Source organism: Aythya ferina, assembly GCF_964211825.1.
Source record: "Aythya ferina genome assembly, chromosome: 1".
In the NCBI taxonomy this organism is placed as follows: domain Eukaryota; kingdom Metazoa; phylum Chordata; class Aves; order Anseriformes; family Anatidae; genus Aythya; species Aythya ferina.
In genome coordinates, this window is record NC_140296.1 from 57,211,101 (window position 1) to 57,238,207 (window position 27,107).

The window sequence follows — 27,107 nt, forward strand, 5'->3', positions numbered from 1 at the left end:
TAACCATGCATAACTTTAGGAGTTATGCACAAGACATGTATCCCAAAGCTGCTAACTGCTCTCTTTTTAGATAACCAAAATATCAGGCAGAGTTCTAAAATGTATTGATACAGGATTAAGAAACTTCAAAGTAAAATTCATCTTGAAATAATTATTTATATTTTATACTTATAACCCTTAAACTGTGTACAGATTAATAGAAATATTTTCTTAAATTCTAACATATATTCGTTTCGTCAGCCCTGGTATCTGGATAGCACAGGTTATTGAGTTTGTTTGTATTTATGAATACTGCTGACAATCCTCTTATAATTGGTGTTTTTTCACGTATATATTTTTCTGCTGAGTCAGAGAGCAAACAATGAAAAATATAATGTTGGATTTGATTTCCTTCTGTTTGTATTTAGTATTGTAATAACAGAAATATTCTGTGATTCTGTGATAATAAAAACGCTTTCTAGATTCATTGCATGCTTTTGTCTTGTTTACTGGTATGACAAACAGATTTATTTATACGTACCATAGATCAGCCTTGGAATTCCAGGTACTCATGTCCATAAAAAAAAAAAAAAAAAAAAAAAAAAGCTTCTATAGAGGGTTACAATGTCCCATTTTATGTATTTTACTTTGTAGTTTGCTTTCATTTAAAATTTATATACTTAGTGTAAGATTATTCTGTTTTGTTTTGTTTGTTTGTTGGTTGTTGTTTTAAATCAAAGTCAACATTTTGGCTGTTGAGTGGATTACATGGCCATAGAATTTCAAAAGTGTTATCCACATTTTTTGTTAAGGTATATATGGGAAAACATTAGAACATTCTAAGACAACTATTGTCAGTGGCTAATTAAAATGTAAATTATCAAATCAAATGGTGCTATCACTATAAACCTTAAAATATTTTCTAAGACTGCTAAAATATAATGAATACATATTTTCCTTTCAAATTTTTATTCTGTTTCTTATTATGTTGTTTGAACATTCCTCCCACGCCCTTCATGCTGAGGTAACTGGTGATAGGACTCCCAGCAGTTCTGTTTTGTGGCTCATTTCCTCACTGGAAAAATGAGAACGGAAGAAATAAGATTATTATTCTGCATATGTGAAAATAATAGCTGTATTAATAAATTGTGATTTTTAACACCTCATTCCCTGTGACAGGAGTTCCAGATACATAAACAGTAAAAGAGGGAAAAGGCGCAAGGGACTGAAACATACTGGCTGATTCTTTCTATGTGGTGGATGTAAAAACTTGCTTCCAAGGCCAGTGGCAAAAGGTGTCTGTAGGTGGTGAAAACAAATTGGGTAAATGGGGAGTTCATTATGGATAGTTTGATAAAGCTTATAAACAATGATACTGTACCCTTGCTTTGTTCTGGTAGAAAGAACACAATCCAGAAGTGTGCAGAACGGTTCTACAGAAGACTTTCGGGAGTATGCCTTTTGTATATAGCATCTGTAAAATCATCTGTAAAACAGCTGTGGATTGATTTGCTTGTGGAAATTATTAACCTCCTCATGATCCTTTTTTTCACTTGCCATACTCTTACAGAAACACATACAAGAACGTTTAATCCTGTACCTGCTTTGACATTTCTGATGCACTGTCCTTGTTTCTTGACAGAAAGACATCTTTGTAGCTAAATGATACTGTGATGAAAAAAAAAATATCTAAATTGAGTATTTTTGTCACTAGGTAATAGAACAAAGATTTTATTACAGCTTTAAAAATAAATCATAGCATTTGCATTAGTCACAAAAGAAATCACACACAAAAATTGTTATTATGCATTTTAAAATGCATTGCACAGTATATGAGTTTATCAAAAGGGGCATTTAAAAGAAAGATAACCTCCTTACTTTGTCTAATTTCACTCGCATTCCCATCTGAATGGAGCTGAATAATTTCTTATTTATACCAATAAAGAGATGGATCAGCAAGACACACTTTTAATGTGTGGACCAAACTTCCTCCTTTCACACCTCATCACTTACAGTGTTTCTAAACCAAGAGAAAAAGTTCAGAAAAGGCCAGAGTTCTTAAGCGTTATTTCAGGCATATACCACAGTCAAAGTGAATTGCTTTATATTTGTATCTGGGGGTGGTTTATTAAGGACCAACCTAACTCCACACACATTAAAGTTTATGAAAATGTCATTACATTAAAAATATGATTTGAATGTGGCTAAAAAACCTATCATATGAAGCAAAAGCTGTGTTATGTCAACTGCAAAGAATTTAAAAGCTATAGACACTTTTCTATAGGCTCTATAATATCTTTTAAGGATGCTTGTGTATTTATAAAATATTTGAAGTATAACAGAACAGTGCTTTGTTGAAGTGGTTCATATCTACTTAAAACTGGATTTGTAAAACTGTGCAGGTGTGACTGATTTTGGCAAATAAAACCGTAGTTGAAATGCAGATTAAAAAATATATATATAAAGAGATGCCTATGTGCAGCATTAACATTTATGTGCATTATGAAATGGTATGATGAAGTTAGATTGCTGTGCAAACAGTCTCTGTGAAGTTAGATAAAACCCAAAAGAAAAAAATACAAAGCAAGCATGCAAAAGCTGCAAATTCACAGACAGGTGGACATGTAAGTACAAAACACTCAATCTGTAAATACAAACTGATTCCATCAGGTTTACTATACAGTATGTTAGTAGTAACAGACAGTTGGAAACAACTTTCACTTAACAGCAAAATTAATTTTGGAGGGAACAAAATGGTGAAGTCTCATCCTAGAGAACAGCAAGAGAGGTATTATATTAAGGAGCTAAAATTTTCTTTGGCATGGTGAAAGGGGAGAATTGAGTTTGCCAGCCTATTTATATGAAGTTTCACGAAACTGTGGCCAGCACAACTATGTTTTGCACAGTCTACTTCTTACATAAACTTTCTGGATGTTTTTCGGTATGCCTTCATATAAATGTTTTATTCATCATGTTGAATCTGTGGATACAACAAATAATATTAAACACAAACTGTACAATGCAGACAAACTCTTTGCATGTATGTTTGTAAATTCACTAATACAGACCAACAACTCTGTGATACACACAACCTACTACATGCGGTTAATCCTTGCCATCCTTCTCCCATGCAATGGATGAGACGAGACAAAATTAAATGGAGGAACCAAAGCACAAAGACACCTTTGCTAATGTTTAAACAGACTAGAAAAAAAAAAAAAAAAAAAGAAATAAAAATAGGATATCTATTCATTGGATTAAACACACAAGAATTTAGACTGTACAAACAAAAATAGAAATTAAAAATACTATGGTGCATTTCCAGAATGTATTAACTGCTTACAAAAATTAAACCTGTCCTTAATTGTAGCCCCCCCAAACTGGTTCTCAGATTATAATTACCTGGGATTGAAAGTTTAATGTTAAAAAACATACTTATGTACCATCAGGCTATGAACCAGAAGCTCCTTGCACAACTTAGCCAGTTCTCCAGTCCTGTCTGTGCCCAGACTCTTACACTTGCAAGAATCAAAAGACAGCTGGATTGGGACATGAACACATGTATTCCCTTCTCATGAGCTCTCAAAAAAAATTAGATGAGAGAGAGAAAGAGAATATAGCCTTCAGTTGTATTAGGTTACTTGAAATAATTGTGAATTGCTTCTCCTTGGAGACCCAGCAGGTAGGAAAGCATCAAGACTGCTGCCTCCCATGGGTCCTCCTGATGCAAAGCAAGCCACCAACTCATCGTGTGAGTTGCTTTGGTTTTGTTCTGTTTCCTCAGGGATGGTGCACAAATCCCACTGGACTGGGTGGGATGAGAAGGGTGCACCGAGGTTTTTATCAAAATGTTGTTTCCCCCCACACACACACATTTAGTGCTAGCAGGCAAGGGCACAGTCTAAAAGTTTTGTTGCATTTTTATCACAGTATTAAATTAGCTTTGTATTATTTTGTTTTCTTTGTACATTTCTTTGTTTTCTTTGACTCATTCCCTCCCTGGAAAGACCCAACATCAAGTGTTTGCTTGCTGTTCTCATATTACATATATAAACAAGGAAGTCTGGCCTACCAAAAAGGAAATCATAATTTAGCAGCTTTATAGTAGCTTCCTTGAACAGTGCACTAAATGTTGCATATAAAAACAGAACACATTTGAAAATTAGCATGAAAAGTTAATTTAGACTGAATCAGTTATTCAGCTGAGCAGATAGGAAGTTTGAAATAACCAGTGGTCTCTGTTAGGGACACTTCAGCACAAAGACATGATAAAATAAACTGCAAGAAATACAATAGTAAAAAAGGAATGGATGATTTCCTTTTTTTTTTTTCTTTTTTTTTTTTCTTTTTTCTTTTTTTTTTCTTTCTTTTTCTTTAAATATCAAGATAACAGCAAGAGGCCAAGTGAGTGTTGTCACACAGTTTTCCAGACTGAGGTACAGTTTGGTCCTTGTTGCCCTTTCAGAGAAACAAATACCTTAGTAAGCATACAGAGATTATCCACATTCTTAGTTTCTGAAAGCACGTGACTTAAGTATGTAACACTTCAGTGGCATCTCTGTGGTATTGTCTAATTCTTTTTTCCCCCTAACATCATTTTCATTGTTCAGAAGTGACAAACTCAAAGTGGTGATAGTGTTTCTCATAATATGATCCAAGGCTTCAATTTTGTAATGTTTTTGATTTCTTCTAGGTTCATGTAGGAGAAAGTACAGTAGACAGAGATCAAGGCAAGGCACCTTCAATCTAGCAATTTGGTGGGCATATTATCCTAGGAAGCTGGGTAGAGGTACGTACTGGAATATCAGTGAGATACATAGGACTGGACTTTGCATGCTTAGCTAAAAATAAAAATAAAGTTTTGTAATATGTCCAGTTTTAAAACTTTTTATTTTAAAACACCAGAAATATTAAACTATAATTTTTAACTACCCTTTGCATTGGTGCTGCAAAAAGAACACACAACATCCTTGCCCATGCTTTGCTAAGTAAGTGTGGAAATCAGCCAAAAATAACAATGGCATTAAGTTCTGTTCCTTAAAAACAGGAAAGGATTATATTTGAAATGGATTTAGGTAGCGCAATTCTGGTTAATCTTAACTTCTTTTGTTTACTGGTGGTGGTTGTTTTTCAAACAATGAAGATTTAGTAGATGAAAAATGAGCCTTAATTCAGGCCTACAAGGCCTACAAAATTCTTTGGACCCACTTTCCCAAAAATGAGTGGGTCTTGCTCGCTGGGCAAGGCAAATGTTACCATTACCAGTAAGCCTGTGATATGTATAAAACACACACACACAAAGAAACTATAGGGGGATGCCAAACACGTGTTTCAGAAAACTTCTTGTTGGTTGTGTTTGACACTCTTCCCTCCACTATAATGCCACCTCAGAAGCACAGTATCTGTTACTAAAGAGTATTCACATTTATCAACATTGTAAGCCAGAGACAACGATCCTATTCTTTATAGATATAATTTGTAATAATAGATTTTTGAAGGCTTCCTGATTCCCTGATTGCTTTCAAAACTAAGCCGCCGGCAACACTTAAGTTATAGAGAAACACAATCCCTGCAAAAGGTCACAGACAGTGGAGCGAGCAGCCTTATAAAAAAGGGAAGAAGAGAAATCCATAATAGCACAGGTTTACAGCATCTACCTAGAAATTACTTGATTATTTGTGTGCTACAAAATAGAACTTAAACACATGGATTTTGCTGAAACTGGACTCAAAAAGGGATTATGGGTAATTGTCAGCAGGCAAGGTATCAAGTGTACTTGTGAAGTATGTCATTCACATGAAGTGTCACAGTCACAGAAAAGATATTAAAAAGGCATTCCAATATCTGGTAGGGCATTCCATGGTCTGAGTTTAGCTGGTTCATCCAGGTGTCTTCTTGTTGTGGGGGGAGCTACATGTTGAGATTTATCCGCTTGCGACAACTCAGTTCAGAAACAGCAACGCGCAAGTACTTGCTGCGAGCTGATCCACAGACACTGCAGAGGGGAAGTCCGGCAAGGATAAATTGCTCAACTGCACTCGGGACTCAGTCAGTCACAACACCTGTGAGGATCTGGCTATGTCGTCTTACTCTTGTTAACTGGTTTGCCGCCATTCATTATTGCAGATGCACTTGTGCTTTTACTTGGAGTTACCCCAGCCTTTGGCACTGTTTCTCCAATATCATGCAAAGATGGTTCTCGATACATGGCAACTGAGGGGAGGAAAGGAAAAAAAAAAAAAGAGAGACATTCTTAAGGATGTATCTCATTTAAGAACATAACTCAAATAAGATTAATTATCTACAATAACTAGTATTTTAATATACACCACATTTCTTTTGCATGCAAGGGAAATTATTTACTTTGACAGAGGCTTGTTTTGCATTAGTGTTATCTTTGCTTGACCCTCCATATTTCTCACTTCTGCTATGTCTGTGTTAAAAATGGTAGGAAATTTTATGCTTGCCCGTTAAAAGTAAACTATAGAAGCCTCAGAAATTAAAAACTACCATTATGTCTTTGCATGAGGCAGGCATATATTTTTATATACACACATATCTACAACCCTTAAATAAATATTCTGTGAGTTTTTAGAAGTAAAATGTTATGAGTTGTCTAGACTTAAATGTCCTTTTTCAGACCTACATAGCAAGACTAGGCTTGGGTACAGTTGTACTAAATTATTTGTACATCTGGCTCCCAACTCTGAGGACCTTGGCCATAATCTCTTGAGGTCTGCACTGAAGAAGTGTCCAGGTGTATTCTGCAGAGTCCACATGAAGTTTGGGGGTTTTCTTCCTTACCAAAACCATATGCAGGATCCATTTATCTTCACTGAACAAAGTGTAGAAAACTCCAAATTAACTATTAACAGAATTCTTAGATGAATTAAAACTTTGCCTCAGGGCTTCAGTACCTATCTAACCACTTCAAATCCTTTGAGAAAAATACATGTGTTCAATTACACAGTTTCGGCATTAAGCTGCCTTAATGATTAATGCTCTTGGATCATTCAATTTATTTTTCCATGTCAGTGAATCAGGTAATATTTCCACTTATGCCTAAGTTCAGTAGTATTTATTTATAATATACCAGAGCAGTGTTAAAAGACATATCAAAGCAGTCAAAAGAATTAATCATCACACTATGATTTGGGTGTGCTGCTATAGAGAGCACAATTCATTCCTTGGCTAATTAGAGTAGGAGGCAGGAGCATCAAAGTACAGGCCTTAATCTTCGGTGGTGTGGGGTTTCATAATAAATATGAAATTTGGTAACTAATCAAATACTTGTTCTAACATTTCCAGTACCATACTCTAAATCCCTCTATGACTTCTGAAAGTCTGAAATTAAATGTTTTCTCTAGAGTACATAAGTCTGGATATGATCGTCTTCAGGGTGAGCCCCCACAGCTGTGTTTAGGACACTTTTCTGGTTAACTAAAGATCTTGATGAAGTAACATTGTGACCTACAAAAATTATTAAGTCAAATAACATGAAATGAAACTGTAAAGTAAGGAATAACATAGAAGAGCTGCAATATTTAATAACCGTCATGGGCAATGTAAAAAAAAAAAAAATATATATATATATATGTATATTATATATATATATATTTTCTATTTTTTCTATGCCTTGCTTGGGGTATTTTGGGAGCATCTAACCATCCAAACATTTACAAAAAAAAAAGTTGTTTTTTTTTTTTTTTTCCTAATCTATATGCATGGATGTTACTTTTAAAAATGCACTGGGATCTCCCCCTACAGTTCTTATAATTTACACAGGTTGACTTATAAAATGTCAGTAGAATAGAAAGCTTATGGAAATTCATAAAACTTGCAAAACAAGGGAAGCACAAAGGCATCAGCCTGAGTTCAAAGACAAATTTAAAACATAGGATTGTTCAGAGTTTCATCATAAAGAATCTAAAACATTTAACAAACTGATCCATTAATCAAAACTTTCAGTTAAAATGTTAAAAGAAAGAAATGAGACTGCTAACTAAAGCATCACTTGTGTGTGTTTTATGATGTTAAGTAATGAAATAATTTTCAGAATGACTGAGGCTGTGTGTAGCAATGGTCTTAGTGAAATTTGAAGTGCTGCCAGGACAGGATACAAAAAGCAAAAGGGGTAAGAAAAGGCCTGCGGAATAAATAGAAATGATCATAAATTCTGCTTCCAAGATATAAGTGAATGAGTTTTCCAAGGAACATGTGACACCATTTTAGTGTGTAAAGTAAGTAAGACTTATTTGCTTCTACCTTTGTTTAATAACCAGCTTACACAAGTTATGTGCATTACATCAACTGGTTAATTAATATAGTATAATTTATTTTATAAACAGACCTATGTGTTTTGTATTAGAAGGTTTTTACCTTGAAATACTGACATTTCATCCATTCCAGTTATAACTCCCAACTATCCTACAATATCCATTAATTCATTCTGATTAATGAAAAGAGTATTATCTCACTGCAAGACTCACAAGAATTTTTGCTGCTAGCAAGAGAATATTTTAAAGGCAGCACAAAGCACTTCCACAAAAGATTTCTTTTCTTGCAAAATCACCTCTTAATCCCTTGAAAGAATGGTTTTAGACCTGTCCTTTCTAGCATCAGTATGCCGAAGCACAAATCTGCTCCATGAATCCTGGCGACTGTCACTTGGAGTGGCCCCTATATGTGGCACATACATTTGCAAAAGGTATTTTAGAAACCATTCCCTCTTCTTTTCCTGGGATTTATAGGAAGATCTGCCAGTGATGGACTGAACCTCACCTTCCAATGGCTTGGGTAGAAAATGAGCTGCTGGTTTTGTTTTCTTTACTCTGTTTCCTTTCATGACCTGCCCCTCCTTGTTCAGCCCCAAGAACCAGGCCCTTCCGGACTCCTGTTGTCTGTAGAGCATGGACGAGTAGATTACATAATAATTTTCAAAAACAGACTCCTTGAATTTGCACTCCGGTGTAAAAAGTTCCTGTGGGAGGAAAAGAATGTTAAATGATATCTCTGAAGTGCTGTTTCTGTTTTGTTAACTCATGAACACCTCTTGATTAGTTCAATATAAGACTTATAATAAGGTTCTGTTTTGAGACCAGAAGATCTGTTTTCCTCTAGATGACCTCAAGGTGAAGTTATTTCTCCGCTCGTGGATGCCTCTCTTTCCCTGTTTGTGCAACAGGGATAGTATATCTTCAAATACAGAGGAAGCAGCACAAACATAAAAACACTATTTAAAATATAGGCATAGTTATTTCTTGCTTTTCTGCAAGGATATCCTTGTTTATCTTGATTGAGAAAGTCTGTGCTAAAATAACATTGATAAGAAAACAATTGTTCAGTTTTAGCTTACTTGGCAGGTATAATAAATGCTATAAACTCCCTCTATGGTTTACAACAACTAATATTTAATGCTTAAAAATCACTGTTACCAACATATTATAAAATGCATCATTTCCTAGAGTAGGCCTTGGGGCCTGTAACACTGCAGGACAACACTGTGTTCATGTACAGATTTCTGTACCAAAAAATGTAATTCCTATTGACATCCTCAGCATTCATCTCAATATTGCTAGTGTTTCCACAAGTCACGTTCAGTAACAGAGCAGTTGTTCTGAACTCTTTATTAAAGTTAACCTAAGCACTAACTTCTGGAGCCCAGTAGCTGTATTCTTTTAACTTTAAATAAAACAAGTAGTAAAAAAATAGTAAAATAATGTACACATATATTGGGACAGTTTACCAACATCCTTAGGGGAAAAAAAAAAAAAAAAAAGAAAAAAAAAAGCAAGTTAATAAACAAATAAAATTACATATTTTAATGTACCATTAAACTTCATTTACACTTTTTATCATGAGAAAATGGGATTCTCTGTGAACATAGAACAAAGATTTTCAATCTTTGGTCATGTATGTTGAAGGCTGTGGACTGGATGATAATCCCATCATAAAAGGAGAAGGTGGAAAAGTTCTTAGCCGTAAATCCTCCTTTTTTAAATTATTTTTTTTTTTTAATTCTTAGTTTTATTTATTTATATTACTTTCAGTTATCTTTCCTAAGAAATAAAATTCTGGAAATATAATATATATTCTCTTCTCCATCACAGTATCTTTTCTTTCTTTCTCTACTTCTCTCTTTCTGCTACTGGCTCCTTGCAATACTCATTTAACACTATTAATATAAATTATATAAATTAATTTTGCACCACCACTTCTTTACCACCTATGTGTACAGATGTATTTATGTACATATGCAGAAATGCAAATACAATCTGCACTAGAGGCACCCAAAACCCACGAGAGGAAATTTCGTAACAGCAGTTTCTCCTTTGCCACGTTTGTTGTTTTTTTTTCTCCCCCTGTTCCAAGGCAGCTGATGGTTGTGTTACTCTCCTTTCCCCTCTGCTGATTTCAAATCACGATAGGGTTCAAGGAGACTCAAAACCAGCAGGTTGGGTGACATGCTAGAGGGAATACCTGCTACACCCTAGCACAGGCATTTACATGCAAGTCATGTTCCTCAGCTGTTGAAACAGCAGATGCTAATCAGGAATTGACTACACAGATCTCCTCATTACCTGCTTCGCTGCAAAAGCTACCCCCTGTGCTCCCCACTACATTTTATTTCCTTGTAAAAGCTCAATTACCATAAACACTACTTCTTAGCCAACAGTCACTTTTTGCTATAAACAAAAGCTATTTGTCCTTCTCTATTCCTCCTTACTGGTTGACTGTCTATGATTAGTATTTATTTATTTATTTATTTATTCCCCAAACAATATCCATTAGGACACTTAAACAAAATTCTGTGAAAACCATATTCCATGTTTGAATTAAGCCCAGTTCTTTGCTCAACTCCATTATTTAGCATGTTCTGTAGTGTCTCTAGCACTGCACAGCATAGGAGACTTTGGGTATTTTATTTTACCAAATAATAATAATAAAAAAGGATTGTATCAATACAGTTACTTATATACTCCTGGATTTAGGCTGATAGACTAGACAAACTGGCATCATTACTATTTCATAGTTATAAAAATCAAAGTAATAGTCTGATGATACTTTTTTATTATTATTATTTGAAGGAAGAACCAAAGCTGAATGTCAGTGTGACAGTGTTCTGCCCCAAATTATTGCAGCTAGTACTCCAGATGAACTGGTAGTACATCAGTTTTGGTCACGGTTTGCATTCATCTAGTCTATTAGGATGCAGTTATGCTTGGGATAAACTCTCAATCAAAAATTCACTTAAATATATGCTAGATTAAAGCATGATGCTAATAGCTTCAGTGAAGTGGAAAGAGGGTATTCATGAGTGAAAATTAAGCACCTGATGATGACTATACTGAAATACAGCCACCAATTCCTCTGAGACTTTCAGAAGCGACTTCTGAAATGGGCTTTTCCTTTGGTTTGAATATTTCTGACTTCTAAAGCCTTGCTGTAGACACCGTCTCAGGTGGCTGAAAAAACTGCTTACACACGTATTTTCTCCAGTAAAGCAGCCCTGGCACCTAAAATGATGCTTTTTGCATGTACCTAGGCTAAGTCTAGCTCTGTAGAGCTAAGCCTCAACCCAGTAGGAACTCTCAGAAAATGACTATCACGGGCTAACTGCACTCCCTTAAAAAAAAAAAAAAAATCAACTAAGCCCACTTTATCTGAAGTCACTGTTAGAGGGAAAACAGTATGATGGCATTTTATAAGAAAAACTCAATGAGAGAACTCCCCTAGGCTACCTGGCTATCTGTATTCAGACAGAAGGAATCTAAATCTGCATCCGAGTGACATGAATCATGTAGATCTTCCCTGCAAAAATGACTTTTTGGGTTTTGATCACACGACAATCTTTACATTTTGTATTACAAAATCAATGAATTGCAAAACCGGATATGACTTGCAAACACGAACTTATGCTCAGGATTTATTTTCCAAGGTCAGTACTCAGATTTAACCTGTAGTCTTACATAAAATGTGGTTTTCTTCTGTCAAAGCAACATTTGAAAAATAAAGTACATGCCAGCTGCCAATTTCCAAAACCCCAGGAGAGGGCTTTGGCTGTAAACTGCAATCAGTTACAGCTTCCTGGGTCCTATGGAAGTGAAAGATGTATTAAATTGCACCTTGCTGGGAAGAATTGTCACTTGAATATTTTTGCTAGATTCCCATTAAGCTTTTGCTTGGTGTGTGTCTTATTTGGAGATTATAATTCTCCTAGTAGTTGTAGAGTTAATAAGTATCATAACACATAGGTTGTGAGTTCCCCTTTTGGGATCAAAAAGTTCTGCCACTGAGGAGACCTTAGTTTTGGGGCTACCACCAGTGTTGCCAAAACTCCTCATTGTAGCATTACATCATGATAGCAGAGCCTTAGCTCACGGAGATATGTGCTGACGTCAGAATCTGTTTTCATTTAAGAACAAAACACTTTTTTATTTTTGTAAAGCCACTTTATCCACCTCTTAAACTTAGGAATGCTGGAAAAAAAGGAGCTCAGGTTACCCATGCTGTGGATAAAAAACAGGGATTGCTGTGAGGCTATTCATATGACCAGTGAGATGAATTCCCTGCCAAGTAATGCTTATGCATTGTAACTTCCACTTGCCAGTCTTTCACTATTTCATCTGTTCAATTTAGCTAGCTTTAATACTGCAATAGTCATTTGTAGTGACTGTTTTTCACTAAAAACAAAACAAAACAAACAAAAAAAACCACAACATATAGTTTTCTGTTACAGCACTCAGAAAGAATAATTATACAGCTCTGAACAAGACACCTGTGTTGTGAACCATAACATTGCAAAGTAAAAGCATGAGCTAGCCATATAACTTCTAGATATTGTTTAACAATTATATGAACTCCTCCTGCAATTTTAAACTATATCTGTATTCAGTAAGTCAACCAGTAATGAACTGGCAGGACTGTCCAAAATGTAGCCTTTCACTGCACACCATGAGGGATAACATAAGGCCATGGCTCTACCTCAGTTGTTGAAAGGCATGAAAGAATCCCCATGGACAGGGCCTGCTAGAAAAGTTGCCTGCTGTCTGCTCCTGAACCTTCAAACCTCTTTAGATTTGTTCTATTTATTGAAATATAGGAAATGACGGTATCATTCTAGTTACAGCTCACAGAAATGATATACCTAGCAGTCAGCCTCTTGAATTGTAGGCAGCAGCACATAAGGAGGCAGTGGATTCCCCTGGAGATGGGCACAATGGGACCTGCTCATCCCACCAGGCAGCAAATGCACTGCTGCAGGCTGAACGAGCTACTCTATGGTGCTAAGCAGAAAACACAACAGTAAGACGAACTCAAAGAAACTGCCAGGTGAGGAACAGCCAGTCTAATCATGTACAGTAGAAAGACCTGATTACCAATCCATTTCAGAACTCAATACCAGTTTTAATCCTGTTTTAATCATACTTATTATTTGCATTTAGAAGTCCAGGTGATGAAACTGGGCATCGATGCTTTAGAAGTACAGACCAAGCAGAGTCTGCCTGATGCAAACATGTTACCATTCAAATACAGAATGACAGAAGGTATAAAGAAACAAAACACTCCAACAATGATCTCAGCATACTAGTAGCTGGTTATCAAACATTTTTGCTAAGAATGATGACAAATGAGTTCTAAAGAGAGGCTGGAGAAAAGACAACACTAGTTCTGCAGATGCTTATGGGAAACTTCTGCAAGGTGAGAAAAGCAGCACAGAGTAAGCACAAAGGTATTTTGGGGGTGTTAGAGGCTAGTGACACAGGAACCAAAAGGAGGAAGCGACATTTTGATAGTGGATAATAAGGTTGGAAATGACTCATGAAGAAGGGCCTTAAAATTAAAGAGAAGCAGTCTGTGTTTAATGAGGAGAAGGCACTCAACAGAGAAGAGAAATACAGTTAAAATAATGAAGCTGGAAAATGAACTTTGTGGCAGGCTTCTGAACTGAAACAGCGGGGGTGGTACTGCATTTGTCAGTGCAGGAGGGGAGGACACTGGAGTAATTGAGGTGTGGAATGATGAGATCCTAGACAGCAGTTGCTGCATTGTAGAAGGGTAAAAGGCACTGTCATGCAACAAAAATCAGGAGATATGGAGGCTTCACCTGTTTAGGAGTACTGGAAAATACCTAAATCAACGTTTATCTGACTTGTTGCACACTGAATTAGATTAGTTAGGCTGTTGTCTTGCAGAATGGCTATTTGACAAATGTTTATATAAAAGAATAAAAGATCTACTCAAGACTTCCTATCCATAGCACTATTTTTTTCCAATTCTTAAGCTGGCCAAAATGTTACCATTCAAAATCATCTTGTCCAAGAGTTCCTCTTCAACTGGCAGAAAACTCAACAACATATGGTTAGATACTGTCTTGATAAAAGAGAAATTCATAAAGCTTTCCCTGTATATTGAGAAGACGTTGCTGATCTGTACCTAAAATCCCCTAATAGAGATTTAATTTTTAAACATAGTAGCAAGAACAAGAAAAGTTGGCAGAATTTTCTATATGCAAACTGGCTGAGTAAGATACCAAGGAAGAGGAAGACTGCAGGAGACTAGCTGCCATACTATGAACTTTGCAGCAACATTACTAACAAAGCTTCAAAATAGAAAGCAGTAATAGCTGAACCTGCCAATCCTACAGGCACCCCATGAAAGCAGCAAATGCTCAGAATTCTGTGTACACATATTTCATGCTCTTAAGACAGAAATTTTTCTCAATATACTCTTAACAGTTGGAGAACACCAATATTGTCTTTTCAGAGTTAGTGTTATTTATTTTCTCTGGAAGATTCCTAATACAATTCCTAAATACATAAGTAAACAAACACAGGACTTGATATCGTGCAGAAAAGAAACAGGAATGATCCTGCTGGTTAAAGAATCATTGAGAGTGCAGTCAGGATGCCAACATGTAAAAGCAAAACTTTTAGCTATAATTCTTGTCTCTCATCTTTGACCTTCTCAAAGACACAATGATGTGAATATTACTGCTTGTACAAAAACAAAACAAACAAACAAACAAACAAAAAAGATATTCATGTGAAGGAAAGAAGGGATTGTGCATAAAAATTAAGGAAAAACAGCTCCCACTTCTTATAAAATATTTTCAGGTTAAGAACTGATAAAACAATAACAATAAAAACCAACTTCTGACTAAATTTAGGCAAAAGGAAATGTGAATCAGTGCTCTTGCAAATATTAGCACTTAACTGGCATTCTAATTAGCAGTGATATGACTGGTAATATTAATAAAATAGCAATTCCATTATTCATGTACATTCATGAGATTCACAGTAAGGTCAAGAATAAAAGGCACATAGCATGCACAAACTAGCAAAAAATATCTTGGACAGGTTTCTGTCTGTTTAAGATGGTGTGTTTAAGATCACAACCTGAATTTAGCTTCATTTTCTGTCCAGATCGAAAGAGAACATAAAACAGTTTGAATTACAAAAACTTCATTGTTTCATAAAAAAATAAGTTGTTTTGATTGCAACCAGCAGTGATGGTTGTATTAGAATATAATTGATCACAGGCAATAATGTCTTGTATGGAAGGCAGTACGCATACTCATCACTTCCATAAACTTACTATTTGCAAGGCTAAATGTCAGATAAAAGTGTATTTTAAATAATAACTTGAAGAATGATCCCAAATACTTATAGGGGCTTGTACAACTCTTCTCTCTCTCTCCCCATCCGCACACAATATTATATCACAACCAGTGCTGAGATATTTGTGTGCTTTTGATTGATACCTACACTTCAGAGTCATCAACTCAGCAGGACATGGATGGAATAGAACAAAATTCCCTTGATGCAACTATTTCTGATATGTTATTTAATGTCGTACAGTTTGACTGCAAAAGAGAACTAATGTTTTTGAAATGAAGCCCATAATGCAGATCTGAATCATGACTCTCATATTAGAGTAAGTGAATCCAGGTTGTTTAAATTCAAACATATGCAAAAGGAGGTTTGGGGGAAAAAGCCTGGAAAGGTACCTAATGTTTACAACTGTGTTTTTAACATTTACATGCCAAAACTAGAATACATTGAGAGAACTGATAAAAAAATGTTGCCTCACCTGAATTAAAAATTAAATTTACAAATATTAGTGATAAACCAGATTTGTAAATATGGGTATAGAATGGGCTGCAGTCCATCCACAACCATCACACATTGTAGCATGTGGTCAAGTGTAACATCCTCCTTAATCTCCAGAGACATATAAACGGGGGTGATGTTATTTTTCTGCTTCAGTCCCACTCCGAAATTCCACAGAAATTTATGGTTTCTGGCTTGAGTGCAACCTTGGCTTTAAAGGAAATGCAGCCAGAATCCTTGTAGCAGTGATATGATATATTCTTTCTTTCCCCCAGAGCATAATCTCTTCCCTACCTAATCCTCAGCACCTAGTTTCCCTTAAAATTTAAATTTGCAGCAAAAATCTGCTTTAAGGTTTCAGCTTAAACACCAGCTATAACTCTTCTCTGTATCAACACAGAAAGACATCTTTTATCTCCTGTACACACCTGTGATTAACAAAATCCAATATCAGTAAGACAGGTACACACCCCAAGGCATGACTAGAAGAAATTGTGTGCATTGTAGGGAATATTTTCTTCTGCTACTGTTATGGGATGTTCCATAGAAGAAAATGAGTAAACCAGCCAATCTTTCCAAGTCACTTCCACTCAGAACAGCCACGATTCATCAGCATGTAGACAGCATCAGGTTCTCAGCCAGAAAAGGCCAGTGCCAAGGGAAAAACGGGAAAGCACTAAATTAAGACACTGAAAGGAAGGACTTAGTAAAAGAGCTGTAGAAACTAGCCACAGTGGGTGAGGGAAGAAATTCTCATCCATTGCCAATCAATCCACTGTTCAATCCACAGGTAAATAACGTAGGAGTAGCACAGACTGCTCTCAGATTTAGACTGAACCTTTCCAAGTGACAGTGGAATTTTTTGACACAATTTTATCCAGACATTTTTAGTCATCACTGTAGATAATCTTCTGTATTCAAAAAACCTCAAATAATATAAATCATTGTGAAAACATGCAAAATAGTTATTGAAATGACCAAGTACCAAAAAAAAAAATAATCACCCAGAGGATAATTGTTTCTTACCAGTTATCATAAATGAAATTCTGCTCCCCTGCAATACTTTATGTTGGATAAAGAAAAATGATTCCAGTTTTTGTCACTGTGTGACTGCTATATTAGCATTAATTAGCTACTATTATGCAATGTCAAACAAGGCAGTATGTTTTCATATACACACTGTTATATAGTATTTGCAGACCTCATTGAGTATAATAGTATATCTCCATAAGTATCTGCAAGTGCAAAAGTAAATACGAATAGATGGGAAAATTCTGAGGTATTCTGTAAGGTATACTTTAGACTCTTTCAGTTCTACATGTTCCTTCCAAAAGATGTGTGAATTTATGAAATTTTTAAATGGGTGTCATTTACAAGCTGAGGAGCTAGAAAAAGTCACAAGAACACTCCAGTTATAAGAAATGTCCTACTTTAGTGTACTCTTTTCAATTTCTTTTTTTTTTTTTTCTTTTTTTTTCTTCTTTACAGTTGTGAGCTTGTTTTTCTGCATGCAGTCTTCTTTCTGTGATCTTTCAGTGCATGAATTAAACCACTTAAAGAATCAACTATTATAAAAGATAGGGACTGGAATGAATACAAGTCCATTAACTTAGGTCAATCTATGTTGATATCTCTTTGTCAGCCTTTTGCTCTTTTATGCTGGATGTCCATAAGGATAATGTGAGAAACAAGACCAGTGAAATCTCAGTTTGAGTTGCAAAACCATTCTGTAAGAAATGTATTCAATTCTCCGAGAAAATGCATTACAGAATCACAGAATCACAGAATTTCTAGGTTGGAAGAGACCTCAAGATCATCGAGTCCAACCTCTGACCTAACGCTAACAGTCCCCACTAAACCATATCCCTAAGCTCTACATCTAAATGTCTTTTGAAGGCTTCCAGGGATGGTGACTCCACCACTTCCCTGGGCAGCCTGTTCCAATGTCTCACAACCCTTTCAGTAAAGAAGTTCTTCCTAACATCTAACCTAAAAGTCCCCTGGCTCAACTTAAGCCCATTCCCCCTCGTCCTGTCACCAGGCACGTGGGAGAACAAACCAACCCCCACCTCGCTACAGCCTCCCTTGATGTACCTATAGAGAGCGATAAGGTCGCCCCTGAGCCTCCTCTTCTCCAGGAGGAACAAGCCCAGCTCCCTCAGCCGCTCCTCGTAGGACTTGTTCTCCAGGCCCCTCACCAGCTTCGTCGCCCTTCTCTGCACCCGCTCAAGCACCTCGATGTCCTTCTTGTAGCGAGGGGCCCAAAACTGAACACAGTACTCAAGGTGCGGCCTCACCAGAGCTGAGTACAGGGGGACGATCACCTCCCTAGCCCTGCTGGTCACACTGTTCCTGATACAAGCCAGGATGCCGTTGGCCTTCTTGGCCACCTGAGCACACTGCTGGCTCATATTCAGCCGACTATCCACCATATTCAGCCGACTATCCACCATACATTAGCTAAGTCTTCTTTCAGTTTCATGACTCAAACCAGCTACAGCTGACCACTGAAGGTGGAGAGGCAAAGGGAAAAAAGAAAAAATTTTGTCAGGTGTTTGTTACTTAACTCTTGTTATGTAGAAAATATGTATTTTAGGAGAAAAAGAACTGTTATTTGCTTCTTTCACTGTGCCATGTCTGACAAGAAAAAGTAACATAGGAGAAAAGTTGTCCATCTTTAAATTATTTTACATATAAAATCCCTAATTTTCTTGCTAATATGTTTCAATCCAATTTGCTAAAAATATTCATATATATAACTCTCGTGTAAATAGTAATTTCAAAAAAAAAAAAAAAAAAAGTACCTGTTTTCACTTCATATACTTCATTCAGAAATCTAAAAATATTTTCCTGCTATTATTTAATTCTCATAGCATCTACACAACTGTTACTTCAAGGATCCATTTTTAGGAGAACCTTAAAGTACCCAAGGTACCATTCAGACCCAAACTTTCAAAAGATGCACGGTGAATCAATACCAAAGACAATATAAAATCCACTCTGTGTCCTGTTTTAACTGAACTATTAATGGGAAATAAAATGTCAGCCACTAAAAGATATTTTTGGAATGGCATCACACTGTTAACCAGTCAGAAGTGGTGAAAAGAAACAAGTCAGACAGTTTTGTGTATATCATTACATGTTAAAAAAGAAGAAATTTACTGTATCTCATTAAATAGGAGATGATTATGTGCAACTTGTAACATACACTCAGCACTGATGCTTGTTTTTGTTATGGATGGGTAACAGCAGGATGATTATAGATACATCCTGATGCTCTGATAAAATTCCTCTTTTAGCAACAAGATTATGAAGGTTGATTATGAACAATTGTGAATATATAGATGTCTGGCAAAAATTATAAAAGGATAAAGTTCAGAGTGGTAACAAAGGATTAGGACTTCTTATTTGCTTCAGTGTTGCAATATGTACTGCAGATTCAAAAAAAAAAAGTTTGGAAATACTATTAGTAAATAGCATTCATAGCAACAATAAACAAAACAAGATTTTTATAAATAGCTGCTGGCAACTGAGTGATAATCAATGTCACTATTTGCTCAAGGTGTTAGAAATTTGACAATTTCCAATAAAATCATTTAGCCCCTTGCTTTCAGGCCTCCACCTACCTCATTGTATTTTATAGCATATTCCTATAATTGTCCTGTGGAAAGTCAAAGCTTAATATTGCATGGATGACAACATACTGATCCTAGAGCAGTTTTAATCTATTGATGAATAATTGTGGTGAATAATGAGATATGTATAAATCTAACTTTTAACCCTTCTAATCTATATATGAGGAATGTAGACTGCAAATGGGAGGAACAAGACAAAACACTTTTTTTGGCATCTGCAGAACTAATGGGAATTTTGAATCTTCCCTATATACTATTTTGTATCCCTCCTCTATATCCTATTGCTTTCCAACAGAATTCATTATAACATGCCACACATGCTACAACTTTTGCAAAGAAGCTCAGCTGTGGTGAATATGTTTCAAATAAAACAATGCGGTTTTATACAAGACTATAGTTGCCTTTACTTCTGCTTGAAAATGCATTTATGTCACCCGTGTTCCTGAGAAGTGGAAGATCATTCTCTTTGCCAACATGACATAAAAAATGCATTATCTATTTACTTTAATGGTTAATTGCAAAGACAAACTGAGCTAGAAAACGTGTATCACTACTAAATCATGTGTATAAAAAGAACTGGAGGCATAGGATCAGGGTCAAAACAACGGCCTACTCAATAGAGTATGTCTATCTGTAACCCACCTTCAATCGGCAGAAGAAATGTAATCAGTAGACTAAGGTGTTCCTTACTACATCATCTGTAAGACGCAGGAGCAAACTCCCGAATGCAAAGAAAAGACTGGTTTTAGGTCTTGCAAACAGCATGCTAATATATAAAGCATGTACATGAAAATATCAGGTATGTTGATTTCCAAGTCCATTGGAAATGCAATTCTTTACCTGTACAAGATATTGGGAATGAAAAAAATCACTTGTATACATTTGTAAAAAAAATTTTAAAATACAATCACTTATATTTTAAAAGGTTTCTTCTGTATGTAGCTGTAATACATTGAATATTACAGTAGCCTTTAACTCAGAGGTTTAGATACATAAGCTCCACTCATGTCTGCTTTTCCACTGGGACTTGAGTGGCTGGTGGGAGTGAATGAGTGTCACAGCTGATCTCATCTGTGCTACTTTGCAGCAGCCCCAGAGGGATGGCTGGACCACCACATCTCTATCCATGCCCTCTGCTGTACTGACATGTCCCTTGTGACAAAGTGTAAGCCTGCAGAAGTGGCTATTTCCATAGTGGAATAAAGGCTGAACATGCAACAAGCTTGCTGTGCCTATAATCTCCAAGTGCTAAGGCAAGGACAGAACACAGCTGCATTTTAAAATGTGCAAAACCAATGATTTTTGGAGGAAGAAATAAGAGAAAGGGAACATTGACTGGAATAAATGGAAGATTTTGCAAATTATTTTTGGTGTTATGCTGCCTTGTTTTCTTTCTTTTTCTGGAAAAGAGAAGCTGTGGATACCCCATCTCTGGAGGTGTTCAAGGCCAGGTTGGATGGGGCCCCGGGCAATCTGTTATAATGGGAGGTGTCCCTGACGGTTGCAGGAGGGTTGGAAGCAGGTGATATTTAAGGTCCCTTCCAACCCAAGCCATTGTATGATTTTTTTTTTTTAGATTTTTTTTTTGTTTGTTTTAGAAATTTAACTCTTTGATTAGCTCTTTGGCTCTGAGCCTATCATCAGTGGTATTTCCTCAGGATTTTGTCCATGCCACTTCCATTCTTTTGCAAGGAGTTTTTATAGCTACTGAAAAAGAACACTATGCTCAGATACTGTTACCTATTATTCTGCTCAAATATCTGATTTCTAAAATGGCTTGAATATAGAGGTGTGGGAAAATAACAGTAAGGAGACTGAGTTTACTCATAGAGGGTTGAAGCTGCTGTATTTCAGGCATTATAAATGAGATGGTAATGTAGCATCTATTTGGCATTTTAGAACTGTATGTCTTTAACTTTTAGAATTAAAGAAGCAGCCCCTGCCCCTCCCCACCCTGCACACCAAGTTTTATACTGATGGGGTGCTGTGCTGCATGCTGGCTGCACCTATGTGTACATGTGGGGCAGCTCTGCTGCTTTTTGAAATATTGTTCATAGAGACCTCTCTACCTATATATCCTGCAACCCATTCAGGTTTGTTTCTAGAGCTTGTAAATTTAGTGACAGACTGGCATTTTTCTTACCAAAAACAGTATCTGAGACCAGCTGGACAGTAGGTAATGTAAATTTCCCTGCTTTTGCCCAGAAAGGTAAAAAAAAAAATATGTTTTCTCCCAAAGTTGTGGACCTCCAGGCCCAAGAAGGGGACATAGCAAGATCTGGGAAGAGAAAGAATGTGTTTAGAGGGCATTTAAGCCACCATAGATGTTTTTTCATTGTCAATGAAGCTATTTTAGAAACTGAAATTAAGTAAATGAATTCTTACTTACAAAGAAAATCGGGGTAAAGCCTTCTACTTTATTTTCTTAACCTATCACTATACCCAGAATGTTATTACTGGTATTCTGTTATTTGCTCCTATCAATAATAACAGAGAGGTGCAATATTTGAGAAAAAAATAATATAAAAAAAGATCCCTTCTCTACCCACACAGTGTCTGTCTCCTGCCTGACACTTCTGAGGCTCATGACTTGTGCACCACCCACAGTCGGCATACCTTTTTTCCGAAGAGTCCTCCGGTGTCTCAGCACATATATCTGCTAAACAAGCCAGACTCGAACCTAATTTACATTGGATTACAAGGCAGAGATGAAGTTTTGAATTACTACACTGATTGGAAAACTGATATAAAACACTTTGGGTCCTCACTGTGGGATAAAAATTAACATTTTAATTACACATCTCTGCATGCCTAATAGAAGTATATTTGCTTCTTAAACTGAAGATGAGTTGTTCTCTTTAGTTAAGCTCTAATTTTTTTCATTGATTAAGGAAACAACTACACAGCTACCTCTGGCCAGAGACTCCACCAAGGGGAGGGGAAGGGAAGGGAAGGGAAGGGAAGGGAAGGGAAGGGAAGGGAAGGGAAGGGAAGGGAAGGGAAGGGAAGGGAAGGGAAGGGAAGGGAAGGGAAGGGAAGGGAAGGGAAGGGAAGGGAAGGGAAGGGAAGGGAAGGGAAGGGAAGGGAAGGGAAGGGAAGGGAAGGGAAGGGCCAAGTGACATAGTGAAAGTATATATCTTGCCTGATTTGTATACACTAATTTCCCTGGACTTTCTTGAATTCAAACTTTTTTGGCTTTGAAGACCCCTAAGTCAGATAATGCCCTGCACGTAACCACAAGCAGAACACAGTGTGGGGTTGTTATCAGACTGCCAGTAGATCATTTCTCTAGGACCAGCCTGGCTCCTGTGAGGGACAAGGAGCCCAGTTCAGGAAGCACATGGTCTATGGCTGGCCACGATGACAGGGAGGATGCAGCTTCTTTCCCTGGTACCCTCTGTGGGTGCCTGTCCAGACCCCAGATTTTGGGGTCTTCTTGGAAGTTGCCATAGTGCATAACAGCAGTAAAACTTGACTTAAGCTTCCCAGATAAGTAGGCAAGGTCTGATGGAAGCTAAATATTATGCATTTCTTCTCTGTTGTGACCAGCTATAGGTCTCAAGGGAACAACATGAAGATGCAAGAGGGGAGGTTCAGGCTGGGTTGTAGGAAAAGATTCTTCATTGAGAGGGTGGTTGGGCCCAAGCCCAACTGGAACAAGCTCCCCAGGGAAGTGGTCACAGCACTGATCCAGATTGAGTTTAAGAAGCATTTGCACAACTCTCTCAGACACATGGTCTGATTTTTATGTGGTCCTGTGTGGAGCCAGGGGTTGGACTCAATGGCACTTGTGGGTCCCTTCCAACTCAGGAAATTCTATGATTCTATGATTTATTTTTGTATTCTTCTAAAGGAGTCCACAAACCGGGTCAGTGGGTGAAGGACACTGTTCTTGGCTGGGTCACAGCTTGGTTTATGAACATGATGATAAAATTTCTCTCCCTTCACTGAAGCTCAGTGGGTACACAGGCTTTCATTATCTAAGCCATTTCTTTATTATGCTTTTATTAGATTTCTTTTCTAAAATCATGTCCTCGAGCAATTGTGGTTTTACATCTTTCTAATACCCATTTTTTGCTCATATGTCACTCCTTGTTTATAGCTCAAGGTAAAGGCCTTCTGTAGGTATCAACACAGTTAAAAGTAAATAAAACAGCTAAAAGTAAATAAATTGTTAATTATATTTGATGAAACATAATTTTATTTACTGATAATTCACTGCTTCAAAAGGACAACAGAACTAGTAAATTGCAAAGCAGGAGGAATTCTTCTTTAATTATATTCTGTTTTACATGCTTTTAAATGAAGCAATAAATAACATGCAAAAATTACAATATTAGCATAATCTTCTCTATTCTAATGTCATGAACATTTTTCTGACTTGCTTAAGCCTCTACAAGGAGTCAATCCTCAGGGCCAATGAGCAGAATAGTAAAATAGAGCATATTTCAAAGCTGAGTAAAAGTATCCTTGCATAATTTATAATCATCAATGTTTTATTTGTCTAAATATAATATTTATGATTCTCATTTATGAAATTACTTAATGAAACATAAAATGTTATGAGCTATAATTTATTTTATTAAAATGAAAATCAGGAACATTCAATTACTAGTATGGATAATCTCATCTGAATTGAATTGCTATTGCTGGGCACTCTCTAATTTTCTCTAAGGCAAAGAAGCTGCAGACACATTACTTACAGAATAACTCTTCCTTGTGAAGAATAGAGAGCCCTCACAGAACCAGGAAAATGCTTGTTATATTTATTTTACATGGAATAAAACAGCATTCTTAAAAACTCTCCATGGCCTTTAACAAAGCTGCAACCTGTAAACACTTACAAATATCAATAACCTTAATTAGTGTACCTGACACTAGGGGGACACTCATATATTGAAACTAAAACATATACATAGCTATAATTAATAACTTAATTATTTGAAGATAGATAAAGCATTCCAGGTATTTATCAGTGCAGGTTCCTGTAAGCAGATATGGAGGTGACCTCAACTGTTTCTACCAAAATCACAGCTGAAAACTGTCAAAACACATAGATGTATAAACCACATATTTGAAATGTAATATAAAACAAAATGGCTAGATTGGGATACATTTCTTTCCCTTGCATAGTCAAAAGGAAACTCCTATGCTTTCATAGCTGAGATGCTTATTCCAAAGTGGCAAATGCATTCATACTCTTTATGAGTAAGTTAGCTGTATATGATGCTAGTGACAGTGAATGGAATGAGGTCAGCTGTAGTGTTAAAAAAAAATAAAGAGATTACAGCTACACTAAAACCAGATAAAATTTAGAAAAGCACCTTGAATTGTTGAATATCAGCAGTTTGAACATCAGTCCATTAATTTTGCATTTTAATCTGTGTTTATATTTTCCTTATATTACAAGTTGATCCTTTTTTTTTTTTTTTTTTTTTCTTGGCAAAAGTCAGATACCCATCTTTTCAACAGCAAAAAATCTTCAATAATAAATTCGATTTGTTATAGATACACATTATCATCTGATGCAGTACGTCAATATGTTCCAATGTCTGCTCTTACAAAGTACAGACCACTTCTTTCTTGCTATTAGTTATGAATCTCTTCAAATACAATCCCTTGCTAAAAATTCCTTTTTGCCTTTCACTTCTCTAAATATTGCTGATACACAAGTTCAGCATCATTGCCCTGCCTTTCTGAGCTCATCTGAAATCTGACTCAGATAAGGTTCTTTCTCCAGTGGATACTGGATTTGCTTTGCTTCTTGTGCATCTTCCTTAAAAGCCCACTGAGAGATGTTTTGGATTGGGACACAGTTTACTATGACGCAAATCCAGAACTAGAGGACACCAGGCAGTAACTAAAAGGAGTCATTAATTCTAAGTTCCACTTCATGAAACTGATTTTCAAGCACTTGTTAAAAGATATATCAAACTCTTAAAGTGGAACAGGTAGTAACTAAACCAATTAACCCATAAAACTCTATTCTATTGTAGCATTAAGTATTTCAGATCCCTTGAGCTACACTTCATTGTATTTTGAATACCAGTGAGTGGTATTAAAAGGCAGACGGAGATAACATATTAATCAGAGACTTCCTGCTACTTCTAGCTCAAAACATGGCACTCAACTGTAAAATGTAAATTTAAATTTCACTGAATAAACTGCATTCAAATGTGAGCATCCAAACCCAAAAATGCGATGACCTCTGCCTCTAGATGATCATGGAATAATATTAAAATTCCAATGATAAATAATTGACATTTTTATATTTGCCATTTGTTTATTGACCTCCTTATTCATTTGTCTCTCTAAAATTATACGGAGAAAAAAAATCTCATCTTTTTTTGCAATCATGAGGTTAGGACACTTGGGTCTGAAACAAAAATTTTGTAAGCATGCATTCACTTGCAGATTCACAGATCTTTTATTTGCCCCAAACCCACATCTATAGTTTCATTCCTAAAGCAGGTTGAGTAGACAATTGAACAATCTCACACCATTCTTCACAAGAGAAGAACTGGTGTCAATCTCTTGGCAAAGCAGAGTTTTATGAACCAGCCTGAAATACAGCTACTCAGTGCAGATAAATATCAGGGACCCAACAAGAAGTGAACTTCTGTCATTGCAAATCTTTTTTAACAGAAAAAGATTAGTACAATCGGCACCAAGAATGAACACAACTGAGCATGATAAATCCTAATACTCCTAATAATAATCCTAATATCCCTAGAGGAGAAATTGGTGTGAGATCAAGATTTAAACCCTATGGAGGTAAATTTCCTGCTCAGTATACTTGCGAAGAAAAGTTGTAAACAATCCCTTACCTTCCACCTTTCAGTTTTTTTCAGAGGAGTTATGAGAAAAGCCTTGGGAGAGACGAGTTGAATTATTTTATTGCCATATATTTCTAAGGGCTGCGTGGTTGGAACTGTTTATCAGCAGAAGGGGCTGCATGGAGCAGGAAGAACAATGAAGGTACATCATCTCCCGATCAGCCCTTCAAGATTACAACAGCTATGAGAATGAGTGAAATAACAAGTTCTCCTCTTTTTGTCTTGAGGGGAGGAAAACCCAGCTATGATTTCTAGATGTGAAGGTAGAGCAGGATGGCCTCACTGTTTATAACAGGCCACTGATTGTGCATTGGGCCAGTGGCATGGGACGTGGGACTTGCATGGCTCTGGCCTGCCTGGAGCTTTGTCAGAGCTTGTTCAGCTGCAGCAGCAGTTATCATAGACTCAAAGAATAACTCAAGTTCAAAGAGACCTCTTCTGTGGAGAAGCACCTGGGGGTCCTGGTGGACGGCAGGTTGACCATGAGCCAGCAGTGTGCCCTGGTGGCCAAGAAGGCCAATGGGATCCTGGTGTGCATTAAAAGG

The 27,107-nt window shown here is 36.5% G+C and overlaps 1 protein-coding gene across 7 annotated transcripts in view; it reads right to left on the reverse strand.

Moving 5' to 3' along the window:
- Positions 1-1,680: 1,680 nt before the first annotated feature.
- Positions 1,681-27,107, reverse strand: part of FGF14 (fibroblast growth factor 14) — a 410,976-nt gene continuing 385,549 nt past the window's right edge. For all 7 annotated transcript variants that reach the window (XM_084506781.1, XM_084506778.1, XM_084506784.1 and 4 more), the window contains 2 exons: positions 8,761-8,959; positions 1,681-6,192 (listed from right to left, as the gene is read on the reverse strand). In XM_084506781.1, the coding sequence (XP_084362907.1) occupies positions 6,056-6,192; positions 8,761-8,959 (336 nt within the window). In that variant the 3' untranslated portion in view covers positions 1,681-6,055. The remainder of the gene's footprint in view (positions 6,193-8,760; positions 8,960-27,107) is intronic.